Source organism: Colletotrichum costaricense (assembly GCF_030867565.1).
Source record: "Colletotrichum costaricense strain IMI 309622 chromosome Unknown Scaffold_4.1, whole genome shotgun sequence".
NCBI lineage: Eukaryota > Fungi > Ascomycota > Sordariomycetes > Glomerellales > Glomerellaceae > Colletotrichum > Colletotrichum costaricense.
The window spans coordinates 1,055,311-1,072,196 of NW_026848233.1; the positions used below are offsets into that span (position 1 = coordinate 1,055,311).

The following is a 16,886-nucleotide window of genomic DNA, read 5'->3' on the forward strand; positions in this document are numbered from 1 at the left end:
CTGTGCTTCTTGCGGTTGCTGCAGGATGAAGGACGGGCACTGACAGGACGGTGGATATCGATGTCGATCGAATACGAATAGTTGCAAAAGCGACTGTAGGGTATACGAGGAAAAACTGGAGAAGCAAAAGGAAAAGCAAACAGAAGGATGTGCGGGAGCCATGATGGTTTTACTGCGCTGCACTCGCAAACGCGGATGGCTGGGTGAGGGAAGCTCGGAAAAGCTCGTGATGGGAAATGTTGGTGGTTGGGAGGTTGAAATGGCTCCATTTTGGTGGTGGTAGTGCAGCTTCCAAAGCGGTTTGACAGTTGATCCAGGGGTTACTCACAAGGGACTTGACTGCATGGGGGGATTTGGATGGAGGGGTTAGGTACCTTTGGCTGGTTGGCCAGGGACGCAGCGACTCAAGGGCACCAATGGCGGGGGAGCAACAGGCCTAAAGGTGACGGGAGGTGGGCAGAAACCAGGCACGCGTGGCACGCCAGGTACGGGCTGGGTTGAGCGGCTCGCTTAGCTTGCCGAGGTGGATCCGTCGTGGCCAATGGGAGATTGTAAAAGACGGCTGCCCAGCCACCCGCGTTCCTGTTGCTGTTGCAACTCAGCTGGCGGAGATTTTGACACTGCTGCATCTAGACTTCGCAGGAAGCTACCATCATTTGAAGAAAAAGGGGAGATGTGCTAGCGAAGCTTCAAAGGCAAACAGCTACTAGTGACGGTACTGTCATTCGGATCGCAGGCTGGGGATACACTTTGTCGAACCACATCCTGGCATGCGCCTGTTCAGTGCTGGCTGGTTTTTCGAGGTGCGAGGTATCTTGGTATTGTTATGTAATTCAGTGTCACAAGCCACCATGGAGAAGCCACCAGCCACGAATGACATGAGCCACGTAGAGCCGGAAAGGCCGAGATCTGTCAGCAAGTGGCGGTGCAGCCGGAACCATAGCTCGCCTGTGGCTCGTGCATCAGAGCCTCGGCCTGTGGCTTGCCCCTGCGTCCTCCTCTTCCTCCTCCAGACGAACCCTTCCCCTCGACTCTCCGCTCCGCTCCCACCGCTGCACCACCGGCGCTTCTGTCTGCCCGGTCCACTTCCTAAGCTTCTTCACAAGAAACAGTCGCCAAAGTCGTGCAAGGGCAAGGGAGCTCTGGCCCCCAGCGTGCATGTCATCTCGTAGGGCAGCAGGGTCGCCGTCGATCACACCTTGCGCGTTTGTTTGCTCTATCATTACTCTTCAGCTTCGGATATCCGTACTAACTAATTCAAGGTCTACAGCATCTAGAACAATTGCTTTCTACCTCGACTCAATGCCTCATTCATCATGAATTGAACAGCGAACATACCCCACCGCATCGGGCTGCAGCAATGGTGCACAGGAACGCGAGACATTTGGCAGTGCTACCTCGATTACGCATCTCTGTGGCGCTGACAGCAGCTCAACAGGGTTGGCGCCTTGGAGGATGGAAACATTTGGACCTTCTGGTCGGTTACTGTGGATCTCATCGCACTGCCCGCGCCGCCCAGAAGTCGTGTTTAATCTTCCAGGTGGATGACGTTGAGTTTCTTTGCTGGGCGCGTGCCTACTAAGCCACCACACCAGTCTGGGCAGACCGTCTCGCAGCCCAATGACTTTGGCTTTTCTGCTGCTGACTGCTGGGAGAAGCTCCGCGTACGGATCGATTCGTCGGGTTCGATCTTCCACCTTAGCTCAAGCTCTTACCACCAACAGTAAGCAGGTGACGGCCGGAAAGGATCACCTCCAGCTTCCCCCTCTCAGCACCGGCACAGGGCCCAAACACGCAATTCTTGCCTCAGCAAAAGACTCACAGCCACACACCGGTCTCGTCGCCGTCACCTCGCTTGCCTCTTGAGACCCCGTCTTGTCCGTCCGCCACATGTAAGCTTTAAAATAAGCTACGCCGCCCAGTCCCATCTACGATTCTCTCATCCGACTTTCCGTCTTCTTGCATCTCGTCACCTTGTGCTGCCCCGCAGTCTTTTACAACACCTACTCCGTACGAATACGCAGTTCACATTTACCTAACATCCAGTACCCCGCCCCCTCTTGACCTCTGACGCAAGCCCGCCCCCGATTCTCCCGGCACCGTCAACCGATCGAGCTCTGCGCGTCGCATTCCAGACTTCAATGTCCTACCCAGGCCAGTACGGCTACGGCGCCCGTAAGTTGCATTCCGCATCTCTGCGATCCTCTCATGCTTGTTGTTTAGATCTTGACATCAATTCAGAGCCTCACGGCCAGGGCTACGGACAGCAGTACCCGCCCCCTCAACAGGGAGGTTACGGCGGATCACCTTATCCTCCGCAAGGAGGACATTACCCTCCTCCTCAAGGTCCTCCGCCCGGCCAATATGGTGCACCTCCTCAACAGGGCGGCTACTACCAACAACCTCCTCCGGGCCAATACCCCCCGCAAGGCGGACACTACCCCCCGCCCCAAGGTCCTCCGCCAGGCCAGTATCCGCCTCAGGGCGGCGCATACGGCGCACCTCCTCCGATTCCTCCCTCGCCATATGGCGGACACTCTCCCGCGCCGGGTGGCTACGGGGCACCGCCACCCAACCAGTCGTATGGCGCTCCCCCGCCTCAGCACTACGGACCCCCAACGCCGGCGTCTTTGGGATACGGCGCTCCTCAGATCATCCAATGGGATGCGACTCCTGACGCGACGACAGCGCGCAACGCAATGAAGGGGTTTGGTACCGACGAGAAGACTCTCATCCGCTGTCTAGCAACCAAGGATCCCCTGCAGATCGATGCCATCAGAACAGCATTCAACAGGAATTTCAGGCGTGATCTCGAGCAGGATATCAAAAAGGAGACAAGTAGTTGGTTCCAGAAGGGCTTGGTGTCTATCGCCCGCGGCCCCCTCCGCTCCGATATCTACAACTTGTACGAGGCAATGGACGGGGTTGGCACAAAGGAGAGTGTTCTGAATGACATTCTCCTCAGCCGTTCAAACGCGGATCTGCAGGCCATCAAGAGCGCATACCAGCAAACATTCAAGAGGCGCCTGGAGGATGACGTAAAGGGCGACCTCAGCATGAAGACCGAGAGGCATTTCCTCATCGTTCTGGGTGCCAACAGGGCAGAAGACTCTGCACCCGTTGTGCCACAACAGGTCGACTCAGATGTCATGGAGTTGTACAAGGCTACCGAAGGCAAGGTCGGCACGGATGAGATGCTTGTTTGCAGCATCCTGAGCACCCGCAACGACAATCAGATCCGCGCCATCAACCAAGCCTACGAGCAGAAGTTTAGGAGGAAGCTTGAGGAAGTCATCAAGAAGGTAAGCCGGCCCAATTCGACGCGCACGTCATACCCGATACTAACTTACGCGATAGGAATTCTCTGGACACATGGAGGACGCCCTTCTTTTCCAGCTCCGCAACGCAGTCGACAAGTACATGCATGCCGCCAAGCTCCTGGAAGACTCAATGGCTGGGCTCGGCACCAAGGATCATCTGCTCGTAGCGCGCGTGGTGCGATACCACTGGGACAAGAACACCCTCGCCAACGTCAAGGGTGCGTACCAAGCTAGGTACAACCGCAGCTTGGCGAGCAGGATCCGGGGCGAGACGAGCGGCGATTACCAGAGGCTGATGTTGGCGTGTATTGGCGAGAACATTTGAGCAGCGACAACGCGGGCGCGGAGTGCGAAACCGAATGATACCCTGGGCTGGGAAGGACTTCTCATGAGATAATGGCCGGGAATGATGGATGGATGGATGGATGAATAGACTGGAGGCCATAAGCGCCTATAACGATGGAGCTCGCGAAGAGCAGAGGTAATTGGACGGGTACTCGGCATGGTTATCAGTAGTTTACCGTAATGACAATCTGGACTCTGTTCTGGATTTGCAACACAACCGCTCTTTCAAGGTGCTCTGGGTGGTGACACAATGCCTCGGTCTTTGTTCTCGGCGCCAATGACGCTGTTGCATTCAGATGATTTCTCTCGAGACAAACTCGCTCCCACCTAATTGTCAACATTGCGATGCTTTACCGTTGTTCAAATGACCCAGTCTCGCTGCTCGTTACTGTGGCCGAAATAATACGAATCATGCGCTTCTTACACGTGGGTGACAAAATATGGAGAGAATTTATTGCGACTTGTTAATAAATGGGCTAAAAATGTTACTTTTTCTGCAGTAATTGCTCCAATTTAACGGCCACTCCTGCTCCGAATGCTCTGATTGGGTGCATCGAGTCCAAGCGTCTTATGTGCACCTTGAGGCAGTCGCGAATGTGTGACAGATTCTCATGTCATTATAAAGCAAACGGAAAGCGCGGCCAATCAAACCGGAGCTAAGGGGGTAAGAGCGGGTCTTTCCTGCCAAAAACGCTATAGCAAGTTATAGCACCTTCTCTAGCTATTACTTATAGCGGTCCCAGGCCCCCCTCCTTCTAAATAAGTCACGCTAATTAACTTTTTCTACTACCTTAATAAAGACGTGGCCCCTCCTCCGCCCTAACTTTTCCTATTTTTTCCACCCTTTACTTAACCAATCCGTGCTCCACTTACGTCTGCCCACTTGGTTGCGCAGAACGGCACTTTGAGGACGACGAGCATCACCCACGATCAAGATCGCGAACTCGAGATCGACGTCAAAGAACGCGTTTGACGAAAGATTGACGCGTCAACTCGTGGATAGTGAGCAGCTTCTTCTCAGCGCACTTTTGGCCCGTTACTAACACTCAAAAAGGTTGCACCTGACCAAATTGGGTCCATGGGCGACGATCTCATTCAACTTAGAGTCGTTCCTTCTTCAACCAGTGCACTTGGCTTCTTGAACAACATCTTCCCTTTGGCTCGGCTATAAAGTCACTTTCGACAAATCAACCAAGTGACCTTCCAGAAATGGCATCACCAATGATGCAGCAGCCGCCTATGCCCAACGGCGGCGCATACGGCCATGGATCAATTCGCCAGTCCGCATCACATTCTCCCGCTTTTCCTCCGCTATCGCAACCAGCTGCGGCTCCCAAGCAAACCCCGGTGCCCTTTCCTGTACCAGGTGCTGCTGCGAATGGAGTCAAGCCGCCTGTTGTTCCGGTTGTCACCTCTGATATTCAGCAAGAAACTCAGCCAGCGTCAGCTCAACCAACGGGTAACGTGGACAAAAATAAGAGATTTCATGACGACTATGCGCGGCTCTCCGCTGCGATCCAAGAATCAGACCCGGATGCAGTTAGACGTGCGATTAGGGACAACCACCCAAAGTGTCTCCTTGGCTCACACTATCACCTGGCTTTTCTTGTAAGTATCTGTCGCGGGGATCACCACGTTATGGGAAGGAAACCGAGAGGCTCTTGACGAATCACGATTGACTGACCCTCTTACAGATGAACGTCACCATGCATCAAGCCGACGTCGGAATCTTCCAGAGAGCCGTCAGAGACTTTGGCGCAAGGTTCCTAGAGGCTGGCAAGCACGAGCTTATCAATGCCATGACCACGGCTGACATCGATGAGGTGGCGGATAAGATTCTCGCCAAGGCCTCCGACACGTTCCTTGACAGAGCTCTCGTAGCTCGTCTGCCCACTATCCAGGCACGTCGACTTGTTAATGCCCTGGCGCGAGCGGAGAGGCTCGGATACGATGCTGCGGATATCGTCGAGAATGAACATGTCATCCCCTCCTTGCCTGGAAACGCTCCTGCGGCTCCGGCCCAACAACAACAGCACCTACAGCAACAGCAACAGCAGCACCAGCAGTTGCAACAACAGCATCAAGTTGCCCTCGCGCGTACGAACTCCTTCAAGAGTGTCAACCAAAAACCAGAGCTCCCTGTACAACCCCTGGAGCCAGCGGATCCTGCCAACCCGCAATGCCTCTACTGTCAGCGCACTTTCCCAGGGGTATCGGCCTACCAACATGTAAGTAATGGTCTCGTTTACGACGTAGACCAAGCTAACCGTCAGCAGCACGTCAAGAAGAAGATCTGTGTCAAGACGTCTCCGCTGTCAAGGTCGACTAGTGAGGCGTACATGTGCCCTCACTGCGCGCAAAGATTCGGCGGCATGGCTGGTTTGCAATACCACATGATGAACAAGGTGTGTGGCGACTTTGGCGAAGTCATCAAGGACGATATTTCCTCGATTCCGAAGGCGTCTCTGCCGCAACCAGTTCTCAACCCGCCCGTCAAACGGCCAGCTCCGGATAGCGCCCCCATGTACGTCGCCTCCGGTAGCAACAGCCCGGCATACTCGAACACCCAGACACCTCGCGCTCCTTCCAGCTCTCAGGCGGTTGATCTCTCGAATGCTCCATTGGGCACCCCTCAGCACAAGGACATGGCCCATCTCACAGTACATCAAATTGAGGCGCTGAAGGCCGAGTTGCAATTAGCCGAAGAAGGATTCAAGATGAAAATCGAAGCTGCGCAGAAAGCCGGTGGTGACCCGGATGAACTGCAGAAGAAGCTGGCGGGATTCAAGAACTCGTACGCATGCAAGCAGTCCACGATCCGCAAGAAGTACGGCATCAAGCTGCGCCAGCGACGTAATCGCGAGGAGATGGAATTGGAACGCCAGCGTATGGGCATGCCTGATGGTGTACCTCGCGCAATTCCTACGCCGAGTAAGGAAGGCCATGCCGACAAGCGAGCTCGCCTCAATGGAAATGGTGATGCGTCGGCGACGCAGACTCCGCGGGACCTCACACCGATCCAGACCGTCGCGGTAACAGACATGGCCAATGGCCTCAACGGGTCCAACGCGACGGCCGCAACACAGGATCCGACGGCGAGCATGAGCATGTCACACCCGCCTGCGTCCGCACAGCCGGTAGCAAGCCGGCCGCCGCCGTCGACATATCATCAAGGCAACTATAAAGTTGAGGTGCACGTCCCAAGCCCGTCGAAGAAGGTTGGGTCTGCTCCTCCGGACGAAAGCGCGATGGACGCAACGCCGTCGAGGCCATCGTCTAATGGCGGTATGACGGCCTTGCAGCTTCTCAAGCAAGTTGGGGGTGATGCCAGAGCCCCTATTGACTTGGACGACGTTGAGAGTTCCTCCGAATCAGACTCTAGCTCTGATGACGAAGAGTGACCAGGCCACCAGATACTGCATTTCTGAGTTTTGCCGTCTTTTTTATATCAGCACTGTTTGCGACGATTCCGCAACCTCGTGATTTTCGGCAGACAACTATTGCCGAGAGCGAGAAAAGGAGAGGGAGTGTTCGCATTATCTGGATGGAAGCATCCAGCTACTATTTCTCAGATCGCAGCCATTCGAATACCCCAGGTTTCTCATTTTCGGTACAGGCATCGGGCATACTCAAAAGGCGTTGAGGTCGTAGCGATGCAATTTTTGAGATTTCTTTAGACAACCGCGCGCAAGATTTTACTTTTCATCCAAGAGGTTCGTGGTTTCTGGGGTCGCAACATCTTGGGTCTGCAAAAGTCTTTGAAAGGCTTTGAAGGGGTCATTGAAGCGCAAGGGTCCAGACGGCCGGGGTTGAATCCCTGCAAGGCAGACATATCAATGTTAATTGCAAATAAAGACAGCGATCACAAACATGTGCTTGAATGCTTGTCCCTCTTTTTGAATGTGATGTGGCTCGGAGACGTGTGATCGACACTCATGCAGGGTCGGCATTGAAGACTTGCCTTAATGTAATTCATGTGCCGCCGCATGGGCGCAACGACTCATGGTCCATGCTCCCTTACATCTTACTTGTAGTTGGCAGACATGTAGATAACTCGTACTTGGAGGGTCAGCCATTGGGGTGAATTTTTGAAAGTGGCTGTTTTGTTTTGTTTGAAATATTGCTCCGAGGAGCTGCAGATGATAACGGAAAAGTTTAAATGAGGCCATGGGGAGTCGATTTAATAGTTTATATGGCAGAAAACTCAGGGGTGCAGGGCGAGAACATATCACCTGTTGCTGTGTTATGTCTATTTCATGATGAGGTGCATACAGGTCATGTCTCGAGCGTTGCAGATGCAGCCCATCTACGGCTATAGAGCTGCGGACGCAATTTGGCTTGACCGAGGTGAAGGAGGCCGTGATGTGACGTGATGACAGGTGAAGGGTGGTGCGTGCTGCAATCCGTGTCCCCGTGCTTTGCGTGAACAGGCGGGTGCCGTTGTCACGGTCTGTCAAGACTTGATCCTCTCGAGAGATGACACGGGAGTTGGCGAATTGGGGCATTCGTGTCGGGACGCAGGGTTTAGGGGATAGGAGCTTTGACTGAATGCATGGACGGACGAGGTTTCACTTCACTGAGGATGGCAGCTGCTAAAGATGCTGCCGTACGCTGCCTGCTGACTGCTGGCTGCTGCGCGCGGTGCAGTGCAGCGCATTGCAGGGTCAAGGAGTGCGGTGCGGTTTGCGTTTGTGTTCTCTAGGATACGTGATGTTTGCGGGCTCCGAGCGTACGGAGTACATGTTGCTCTTGGATCGAGTGACTGGAGGCGCGCGTCGCGTAGCGTGGCGGGGCCTGCCTGGGCAATATGTGATTCCCAGGTGGTGAGGGAGAGAGGAAGGATGCTCGCGCTTCCCGATGGAGTTTTTTTGGAATAGATTCCTGGTCATTGATTAGGTTCGGCGCGCATCGAATCTTCGTATTGTGGTGGAGGTGGTAGTTCAGCCGACCGTTGGTTCTCTCTTCTTGACCTGACCTGACCTGACGTGTGTAGTCAAAGCTTGAAGGACTTGTGGTCGGGTCAGGTCGAGACAAGTCAAAGGAGTGTCAGGGCAATGGCTGATTGTGGTTGGAGGAGGCGAGGTTGAGGTCGACTTGACCTGACGTATCCATAATCAAGCTATCTGTATGGATTTCATGGTCAGGTCAGGCAGGTCAACTGTTTTGCCAAGTCAAGTCAAGCAAGCACCCGAGCGATGGCAGCTTGGAAGTGGACGACTTGAGGCCAGACTCGACCTGACCTGAGGCATACTCCAACTGCAAAATGAGAGATGTTCTGGTCAGGTCAGGTCGAGTACGCAGAACAGTGTATAATGGGCTCGGGCCAGCTAAAGCTGTTCGTTGACGGGCAAGGGCTCGCTGCCATTGGAGCCTTGGAGGACAGGAGGCTGAATTTGACCTGGGGTACGCTCCATGTGCAAACAGATGTTATGCTCAGCTCAACTCACGTCAGGTCAGGTCAGGGACAATAGATCAGCTCAGCTCAAGAACACGGGGCCTGCGCAGGCACTGGGCCAATGGCCGATTGAGAGTAGAGATCAAAGCTGATCTGACCTGACCCGGCCATTGAATCTGTACAGGAATTCGACTGTGGATACGTCAGGTCAGGTCAACTTCACGGTCGGGTCAGGTCAACTATGTCGCCCGTGGTCGGCTGAGATCAGTGAGATGTACGAATACTCCTCCGTCCCTCCTCCAAAGTGCAGGGTCCACACTGCTCGCCTCGCACTGGACGAGATTGCGCGTGTCGATTTGAGTTCCAGGGGTCGTTGGGTCATTTCATCAACGAGGGCCGGGCGTCCCGAGTGCACACTCATCAACGAGACTTCTTTATGAGCGTTGAATGGGGAAGGTGAATCGTGAGCAGAAGCAAATGACTTGTCGGCCTTGTTGTAATTATTCCAGATCCCATCTCCCTTTTTCGACTTGGCCTCTCACGTCACACATTCATTCGCCATGTACCCTTTCAATGCATGACCCGGCCTGTCTGTGAGTTTGTAACAATCGACGCGATGGGACCTATCACTGGCTGAGGAGCCTCTCTCAAAGTCGAGTGGGTAAAGTCAGATGAAGGATTAAGGATTCCGGGGGGGGGGGGGCATCGGGAGGAGAGAGAAGGTGGTCAATGTGAAACGCAGGAACGGTCCCTGGAAATTATGTGATCAAAGTGGCGCTTCGGAATGGTTCGTTGGCACGCGAGGTTTTGTACAGATGATGAGATTGAATGAGATGGGGGGCGGTACGCCGGTTTGCGCCACTCAAGACTGCCGCCCGGCGCTGATGGGTGAGTGAGAGAGTCGAGACCTCCCGATCTACGAAAGTACACTGTAAACGACAAGCTCTGATGGGCGGAGGGAACGGAGGTGGGCTCTAATTAGTGGGTGTGACGCTGGTGTTGGATTGGAGGGGGGCTGTGGGTGGGATTTGATGAAAGTGAGATGTTTATTTCGTGAAACGATGAAACATTTTCAACGGGCATGAGATGCCATCGAAGTGAAGAATTTGTTCAACCACGCTCTCCTTTACTAACTCATGCACGCCGGAGGGATCATCAACGTCGTGTCACCAGGCCAAGAGACGAACCCGTGTAGTGAGTTCTTCACAAACATGTTCATCGAGAGGACGCAGGTCCATACTCAAAACCCAACCCATCACCTCGCATGCAGTCCGCTGGGCGCTGTACTGCGTAATGAACATCCGTCACTCAGGACCATCGACTGGGTTACAAGTCACCACATACAACGCGGTAGAATGGAGGGGGCCACGGGGGGCTGCACACGGCGCGGTACCATCCAATGAAGCGCAGGCCGGGAAGGGTAGGAACTTTGCAGTTTGGTTTGGCGTCGCTAGCCCGGGACAGCACCTCACTTGCTCCCCGGGCCCTGGACCCCTCCAGGAGATGTCCTAGTGTCGGCTTGCACGCTGTGCGAGATATTCGTTGGCTTGGGGGTGTTATTCGCTGAGGGTACTTGGACTGAAGTGCTGCACTGCGGTGCCTGCATGTTGCCTCCCGCGTCCTGCATGCTGCGGTCCAGGTTTAGGCTCAGCGGTTCGCACTCTCTTAGCACATCCAAGCAAATACTTACTGTCGCAGTACTGTGTAAGTATGACTACAGTCAACAGAGGTCCATGTCTGAACGTCGTCGGGGATGAAGCTCGGGAGAAAGCCCCGCCATTTGGCTGAGGCGTTGGCCCGTCGTCTGATGGCTGAGACGTACACAGGAGCAGTGGCGGACGGGCCCCTGGGCGGGGACTCGCGGAAGGCTCTAGCTTCTGCTTGACTGATGTCTTCCCTGGTTGTCTATTGTCTCTCTGTCCGTCTGGCACATGGGCAGCCTGCTAAAGTCCGATGACAGTGACTGGCGTTCGATGTTCCCCGTCCGTGTCTGGGCCCTGGGACAGCGGCCGGGCTGGATCATGGGTGTGAGGAGAGGGGATGTGTGGTGCCAGACGGACGCCCGATGAGACCCTATTCCGCCCAAGGTGCATGGTAAACTTGGCCCCAGAGGCTTGCATGTAAGGCCATGTAAGGTACAGGTCCGCTCCTTGGTGGTCTTCCCGCGGGACGAGTGGTAAGTGCCGGGTTATGTGGTTTTCCCATGTGGAGATGATGGAGAGTAGTGCAGCTCCCTCACTTCGTCTGTGATTCATCTTGGGGATTTGCGTTGAATTTTGTGGTCTCGACTCTTAAGCCCTTGGATGTTTCTTGTTTTCTCGTTTTGTTTCTTCCTCTCCTCTTTTTTCTTCTCCCTCTCGTCTGGTTCTTCAGTTTTGTCGACCACTTGTTCTTCTGTTGTCATTTCTTGATTTCAAGGAAGATTTGCTTTCTTGATCCTTTTCTTGAGGTCGTTGTTCGTGGGGTCCAGCAACGTTTTGTTTGTGAATTGCCCTTTTCAGCCAGCCAGCCAGCCTGTGCTTCCGATTCCCTCCCCACCACCACGCCCATCATCCCGAGTCACGAAACGAGGAACGGCACTTGGCCTCTGCGACGGCCTGGCTTTGGACGTGTTGATTAGTCCAGAGTTTCTGTTTTCATACATCATCAGCTGGAAAGACGACCGATAGTCCATTCATCGCTTGACGATAGCTTTGAGTCAGCCTCTTATTGTCGTTGATTCCGAGTCCCCGCCGGCATCGAGGAAAGTATATCGGAACTTTGAGAGATCTTGCCGGACTCCGCTGCATCATACCCACTCCGCCGAATTCGAACACGACTTGCGACCGAGCCGGCACCTTGACGTTAGTATCCGAATCGTATGCTATCGACACTGGAACCCATGGAAGACTGAAAGAAAGAAACCCGGAATTATTCATTGTCGTCGAAAAGGAAGCAAGAAGGTCCAAGTCTAGGTCCAAGTCTAGGTCCAGGTCCAGGTCCAGGATACCGCCAACTCCCAGGTGGTGCACACTCGAGCCCATTCCCGGTCACAGCGTTCGAAACGAGGAGAAATAGACCCCTCCACTTCTTTTCCCCGGCGAGTCGAAAACGAAAACCAAGAGACAAATTCATGCGAAGAGAGAGGCGATAAGCATATTCAAGGAGATCCTATTCGGGAGCAGATCCGAAACATCAGACTGAAGTTGTGAAGCGCGGACGACAGCGACGCTGTAAGAGAGGGACAAGGGACGAGAGACGCGGCGGGCTGTCATTGACTGCTCGGTCTGGTTCCTTTTTCCTGCGTCTGGAGTGTTTCTCAGTGGGAGTTTCTTGAGTTGAGAGAGGTCCGGGAGTCTCTTTTCGGTCGCCGAAGTAAGGGATATTTAACATCTTTGTGTCCGGTTCCCTTGCAAGCCCTTGGGGGTTCTCTTTTGAGAAAGATCCAGGCCAGGTGTAAGCAGCATTCGCTTTGCCTTGCTTTGCTTTGCTTTGCTTTCTCCCGTATTTCGAAACGGTGCAACTAAAGCGGCAGCGTTAGCAGCAACAATAGCAGCATTGCTCGACCACGGACCGTTGCGACAACCGAGTCGACTACGAGCATACGACAAAGTCATCGAGCCGAGGGTGTTTCGCCAATTCCCCAAGCGAGAAGGAAAGAGTTTGGTCCGCGTCGCATCGCATTCAAGCCACTTCTTTGTGGTAATACTCCTCCGTGGTGTTGGGTGCACCGCGATTGGTGGGGTTGCAATCTCTTGACGGGCGGGCAGTCTGTGAGTGCTGGGTTCTTGGAAGAGGATTTGAGTGAGAAGAAGAAGTGAGTGGGGAGACGGACGACCCCTGGTGGGAAATTGCACTTGCGGCGTCTGCGGGTGCTTGATCGCCGTCGGCTGTCACTTTTGCCTTTCTTAGCACTTAACGGCTGGTGCTAAGAAAAGGAAAGCTGACCTAAGAAAGAAGCGTCTTAGGTAAGGAGGCCAGCACCTCAAGCGAGAAGGACGAGCGACAAAGTACAGTACTCTGTAAAAAGAGAGAGAAGCGACAAAAGATGTGGGACGCCTCTTCAGGTGAAAGTCGCGGTGGAGCGGGGGCGGGGCCAACCGCTATAACGGGCCTGCAATTAGAGGGCAGGGTGGGTCCGGGGACCGACGCCCTATCAAGGTCCCGGTCAGGTACCAACGGCGGTACTGGTGCTGGTGTTGGTGCATTTGGTCCAGGTGTTGGCGGTGCTGGTGGTGCAATTGGCCGTCGGACGAACAGCCTGAAAACGACGGGCAGCCCTCAAAAGAAGTTGACGCCGCCGCCGCAGCTACGCGAGAGGAATCTTCTCAAGTCTGGTTCTGTCTCCGTCACCGGTTCTCTCTCTTCCGTCACTGGCTCTGTCACGCGCGAACGCGACCTGGAAGGTCACCTTGGACAACTTGGAGCTCATCCCTACCACCGCCAATCATCCACTTCAACATCCCAGCAACAGCAGCAGCCACGACACCAACACCACACGCCAACTTCCACGACAACACAACAAATCAGGGTGCATTTACGAGGAGGAGGAAGTGCCGGCCAACATCACCAGCAGTACCAACCCGTCCAGCCATATCAGTATCAGGTCCCCGGACAAAGAGGAGGAGGACCACCACCAGCTCCAACATCCGGAGCAGCATCTCGAAGTCGAGACACCATTGCCAACTACAACAGGCTCCGTCGCGAGACCCAGCACAGCTCCACGAGCACTTTGCACCACCAGAACTACTGGCCCGATAACTTTCGCAACCCGCACGGCGGACTCGGCATTGAGCACAACAACAACAACAAAACAACCACCACGAGATCGAATTCGACAGCGACAAACCCGAGGAACGACACTCAGTCCCGAACCGGTGGCATCCAGAAACGTGCCCTCGAAGAGAGTGGTGTTGCTGAAGAGTGAGTATTTCCATGCATTCCCCCCCCCCCCCCTTCCCCCGAATACATCGTATGATCCACGATATTTCACCCAAAATGCACAATGCAATGTGACGAGAAGAAAGAGGAAAGAGCGGAAGAGAGCAGGAGAAGGCCAGAGAAATGGAAAGATCAACCACACCACACCAAGAGAAGGAGCAGCTTGGAGCTTGGACACCCGTTCCTGCCCGTTGCGATATTGACTTTTTCGCGCCCTCCTCCCACGCGCCTCCTCAACGAACTCAACGAAGCTTAAGCGGCGGCCAAGCTCAAGCTCAAGCTCAAACCAAAAATCCCCCAAGATTTCCAATATCCGCGATCGAACGCGCCCGCCACTCGAGCCTTTCGCCCGGCCAGATGAGGTGAAGCTCTTTTTCAAGGTTTCCTGGCGTCAAAGCCAGTCGTTCCATGGGCTCACCATGGCGGCAGCAACCTCGTCCTCGCGCATGCTTCTCGTCCATCGCGACTTTTCCCGCAACCTCGACCACGTCGCTGGCACCTCGGCCTCCTTCTCTTGCAACCTCACTGCCCTTCAAGATACTCTTGAAAACGCCTTCCAAAACGCTCTTGCTAACATCTCGCGCTCCCGCAGCACTCTCGACGACCTCCTTCCCCCGCGCAACCTCTACAAGAACCACCGCGATACCTCTGGCGTCTGGCGCCCTGCTTCCTCCATCTACTCCGACGGCGACAACTACACCTCCCCCATCTCGCCAAACTTCGCAAACGTGGCTGCCCGAAACACCTACACCTCCGCCGTGGCGGACATCTCTCCCCCGAGCTCTCCTGACATGGAAGCTCACACAGATGGGTAAGTCGAGCCCAGTCATTCCTACCAAAAGGCGCAGTGTCGAGCAGTAACACAAAACGTTGGGTTTGTCTGAGAAGTCTTATTCTTCGCTCTCAAAACCCACGTGGAATGTGTCTTGTCTCGTCCCGCTTTTTTGGATAGTGATTCACTTGCAAGTCAACCACCCACTAACCATGTGCCTCTACTTCAGAACCCCCACGCAGGGCCGCGGGAATGTCTCGCCCATGGACGAGAGCCCGGACATGTCGCAGCTCGATATCAACGGCGCCCATGGCCAAAACGACCAGCATCACCAGGCTCAGCAAAAGACGAATATCCCCATGATGCGCCGAGAACGTCGCAAGAATCAAGAAGCTGCGGCTCACACTCTCCGAGAGACCAAATCCCAGCAACGGTTGCGGATCCAGCGCGAGACCAAGTGGGATGATATGACGGGCGAACCCACGTCCCAGACCACGGGCCGTGCGGGTCAAGTCAGGCCCCAAGAGTACGCCCAGGAGTTTGGTTCAAATTCGCAGTTCGGCAAGTCCCCGGCCGCAATGAGAGCCATGCAGAACGCACCACAGGCGCAGCAAACCTTTGGTGATCGTCTGCGAAGGTTGAGGCCCGTCGGCGGAAGCCCAAAGCAACAGCAACCCCAGCAGCCGCAGTCGCCGCCTCGGTCATCAACGACACCCGATGTCATTGACGAGCGCCCACCATGGCGAGGTGCAAGCGGACGAGCGCCCATTGTGAGCCCAGTCCGTGACACGAAGCCTGCAGCACCTCTCAACATCCCGCCCAAGAGCACCAGACGCGCCGCCGTTGGGCCTCGGCTGCCCATCGCAGGTGTCAATTCACCACTGTCCCCTGTCAGCCCCTCTGGATCTGAAACGTCACCGCGGTCGAGGACGCCCACCATCAGAACTGTCTTCAACGCTCCCCGCCAGCTGACTACTGCTTCTACCGCCTCATCTCCCTCCGCCGCTCGCACCCCTCCACCCGCACAGTCGGCATATCCCAGTCCTCCCAACTCGGGCGCTGGAGTCCAATCGCCCGTACATGCGACGCCCGAAGCCACTAATGACGCCAATGTCACGAAGAGACAACCCCCATCCCTGATGGGCTTGCCTTCTGCCCCTAATGCACATCTCGGCCTCGACAAGGCTATACGAAGAAAGCCTCCTCCTGCCAACTCGCATGCGCTTCACGCTCCGCAACCTTCCTATTCTTCAAGTGTCTACTCAGAGCAGACTGTTCACGCACCCGCCAGCACTCACGAAAAGTCACCGCCGCGCGCTCCTGCAGCAGCACAACGCGAAGCTGCCGCTGCCGCTGCAGCCAAGCCGACTGACCCCTGGGCTCAGCCTCCCTCGAGATTCAGCGTCACTACATACGCGACTTCCGCCGATCCCGATACCCCTCGCGAATCCGCAGAGTCGGATCGGCCTCCGGTGCCTTCACTCCCGACGCCACCGCAACAGCAAAAGGACGGTGTAATGAACCGCAGACGACCTCCTGTACTCAAGTCCACCAGCCCTTCCATCAACCCAGACCAGCCCATCGTCATCTCCATGTCGTCTCCCTACATGTCGGGCGCCTTCACCGAGGACACTTCGCCGCCGCCTGCCCGAACCCAGCTGCCCAGCCAAAAGCAGCCGCTGCCTAGAACGAGCTCTGCCAGCCTGTACAGTAACTCGAGCCGCCCGGAGTCGGTTTGGTCTACTAGCAAAGCCTTGCCTCCGCCGCCGACCGAGCTCTCGATGGTCAACGATCGCGTGGGCTACCTCAACGCTCGGTTGGAGTCGTTGGGCAATCGCCGCATCAACATCAACCAGGCCATTAAGCAAATGACAGAGCTCATGCCAACCGACAGTATCCTGGCCAGTGAGGCTGTCCTTAGGAAACGCGAGGCCGAGAAGCGCAAGGTGGAGGCTCTCAAGGTTGAGCTCGCTGAGGTTCAGCGTGAAGAGTACGAGATTGGCCTCAAGTTGCACAGAGCCTACAAGAGAATGGATCGCAATGCAGAATACGAGCCGACGACGCTCTGGGTGCGGAGAGTTACTGGCTAGCCAATCCTAGCCCGTCATGGTGGGAGGGAGAGTGAGTGAGTGAG

The 16,886-nt window shown here is 55.1% G+C and overlaps 7 protein-coding genes across 7 annotated transcripts; 6 read left to right on the forward strand and 1 right to left on the reverse strand.

Moving 5' to 3' along the window:
• Nucleotides 1–851: 851 nt before the first annotated feature.
• CCOS01_04387 (uncharacterized protein) lies at nt 852–1,172 on the forward strand (the record flags this gene model as incomplete). Its single annotated transcript, XM_060452569.1, has 1 exon — nt 852–1,172. One exon carries the CDS (start codon nt 852–854, stop codon nt 1,170–1,172), a length of 321 nt encoding a protein of 106 aa, XP_060316527.1.
• A 969-nt stretch (nt 1,173–2,141) lies between these two features.
• CCOS01_04388 (annexin) lies at nt 2,142–3,645 on the forward strand (the record flags this gene model as incomplete). Its single annotated transcript, XM_060452570.1, has 3 exons — nt 2,142–2,175; nt 2,242–3,302; nt 3,358–3,645. The coding sequence occupies 3 exons, from the start codon at nt 2,142–2,144 to the stop codon at nt 3,643–3,645; spliced, it is 1,383 nt and encodes a 460-aa protein (XP_060316528.1).
• Nucleotides 3,646–4,874: 1,229 nt separating this feature from the next.
• Nucleotides 4,875–7,066, forward strand: CCOS01_04389 (uncharacterized protein; the record flags this gene model as incomplete). Its single annotated transcript, XM_060452571.1, has 3 exons — nt 4,875–5,273; nt 5,360–5,893; nt 5,942–7,066. The coding sequence occupies 3 exons, from the start codon at nt 4,875–4,877 to the stop codon at nt 7,064–7,066; spliced, it is 2,058 nt and encodes a 685-aa protein (XP_060316529.1).
• A 1,869-nt stretch (nt 7,067–8,935) lies between these two features.
• On the forward strand, nt 8,936–9,500 carry CCOS01_04390 (uncharacterized protein; the record flags this gene model as incomplete). The annotated part of the gene is made up of 2 exons (XM_060452572.1): nt 8,936–9,117; nt 9,245–9,500. 2 exons carry the CDS (start codon nt 8,936–8,938, stop codon nt 9,498–9,500), a joined length of 438 nt encoding a protein of 145 aa, XP_060316530.1.
• An 886-nt stretch (nt 9,501–10,386) lies between these two features.
• CCOS01_04391 (uncharacterized protein) lies at nt 10,387–11,083 on the reverse strand (the record flags this gene model as incomplete). The annotated part of the gene is made up of 3 exons (XM_060452573.1): nt 10,387–10,586; nt 10,751–10,797; nt 10,947–11,083. 3 exons carry the CDS (start codon nt 11,081–11,083, stop codon nt 10,387–10,389), a joined length of 384 nt encoding a protein of 127 aa, XP_060316531.1.
• A 2,004-nt stretch (nt 11,084–13,087) lies between these two features.
• On the forward strand, nt 13,088–13,966 carry CCOS01_04392 (uncharacterized protein; the record flags this gene model as incomplete). Its single annotated transcript, XM_060452574.1, has 1 exon — nt 13,088–13,966. One exon carries the CDS (start codon nt 13,088–13,090, stop codon nt 13,964–13,966), a length of 879 nt encoding a protein of 292 aa, XP_060316532.1.
• A 433-nt stretch (nt 13,967–14,399) lies between these two features.
• CCOS01_04393 (uncharacterized protein) lies at nt 14,400–16,842 on the forward strand (the record flags this gene model as incomplete). Its single annotated transcript, XM_060452575.1, has 2 exons — nt 14,400–14,791; nt 14,982–16,842. 2 exons carry the CDS (start codon nt 14,400–14,402, stop codon nt 16,840–16,842), a joined length of 2,253 nt encoding a protein of 750 aa, XP_060316533.1.
• Nucleotides 16,843–16,886: the final 44 nt, after the last annotated feature.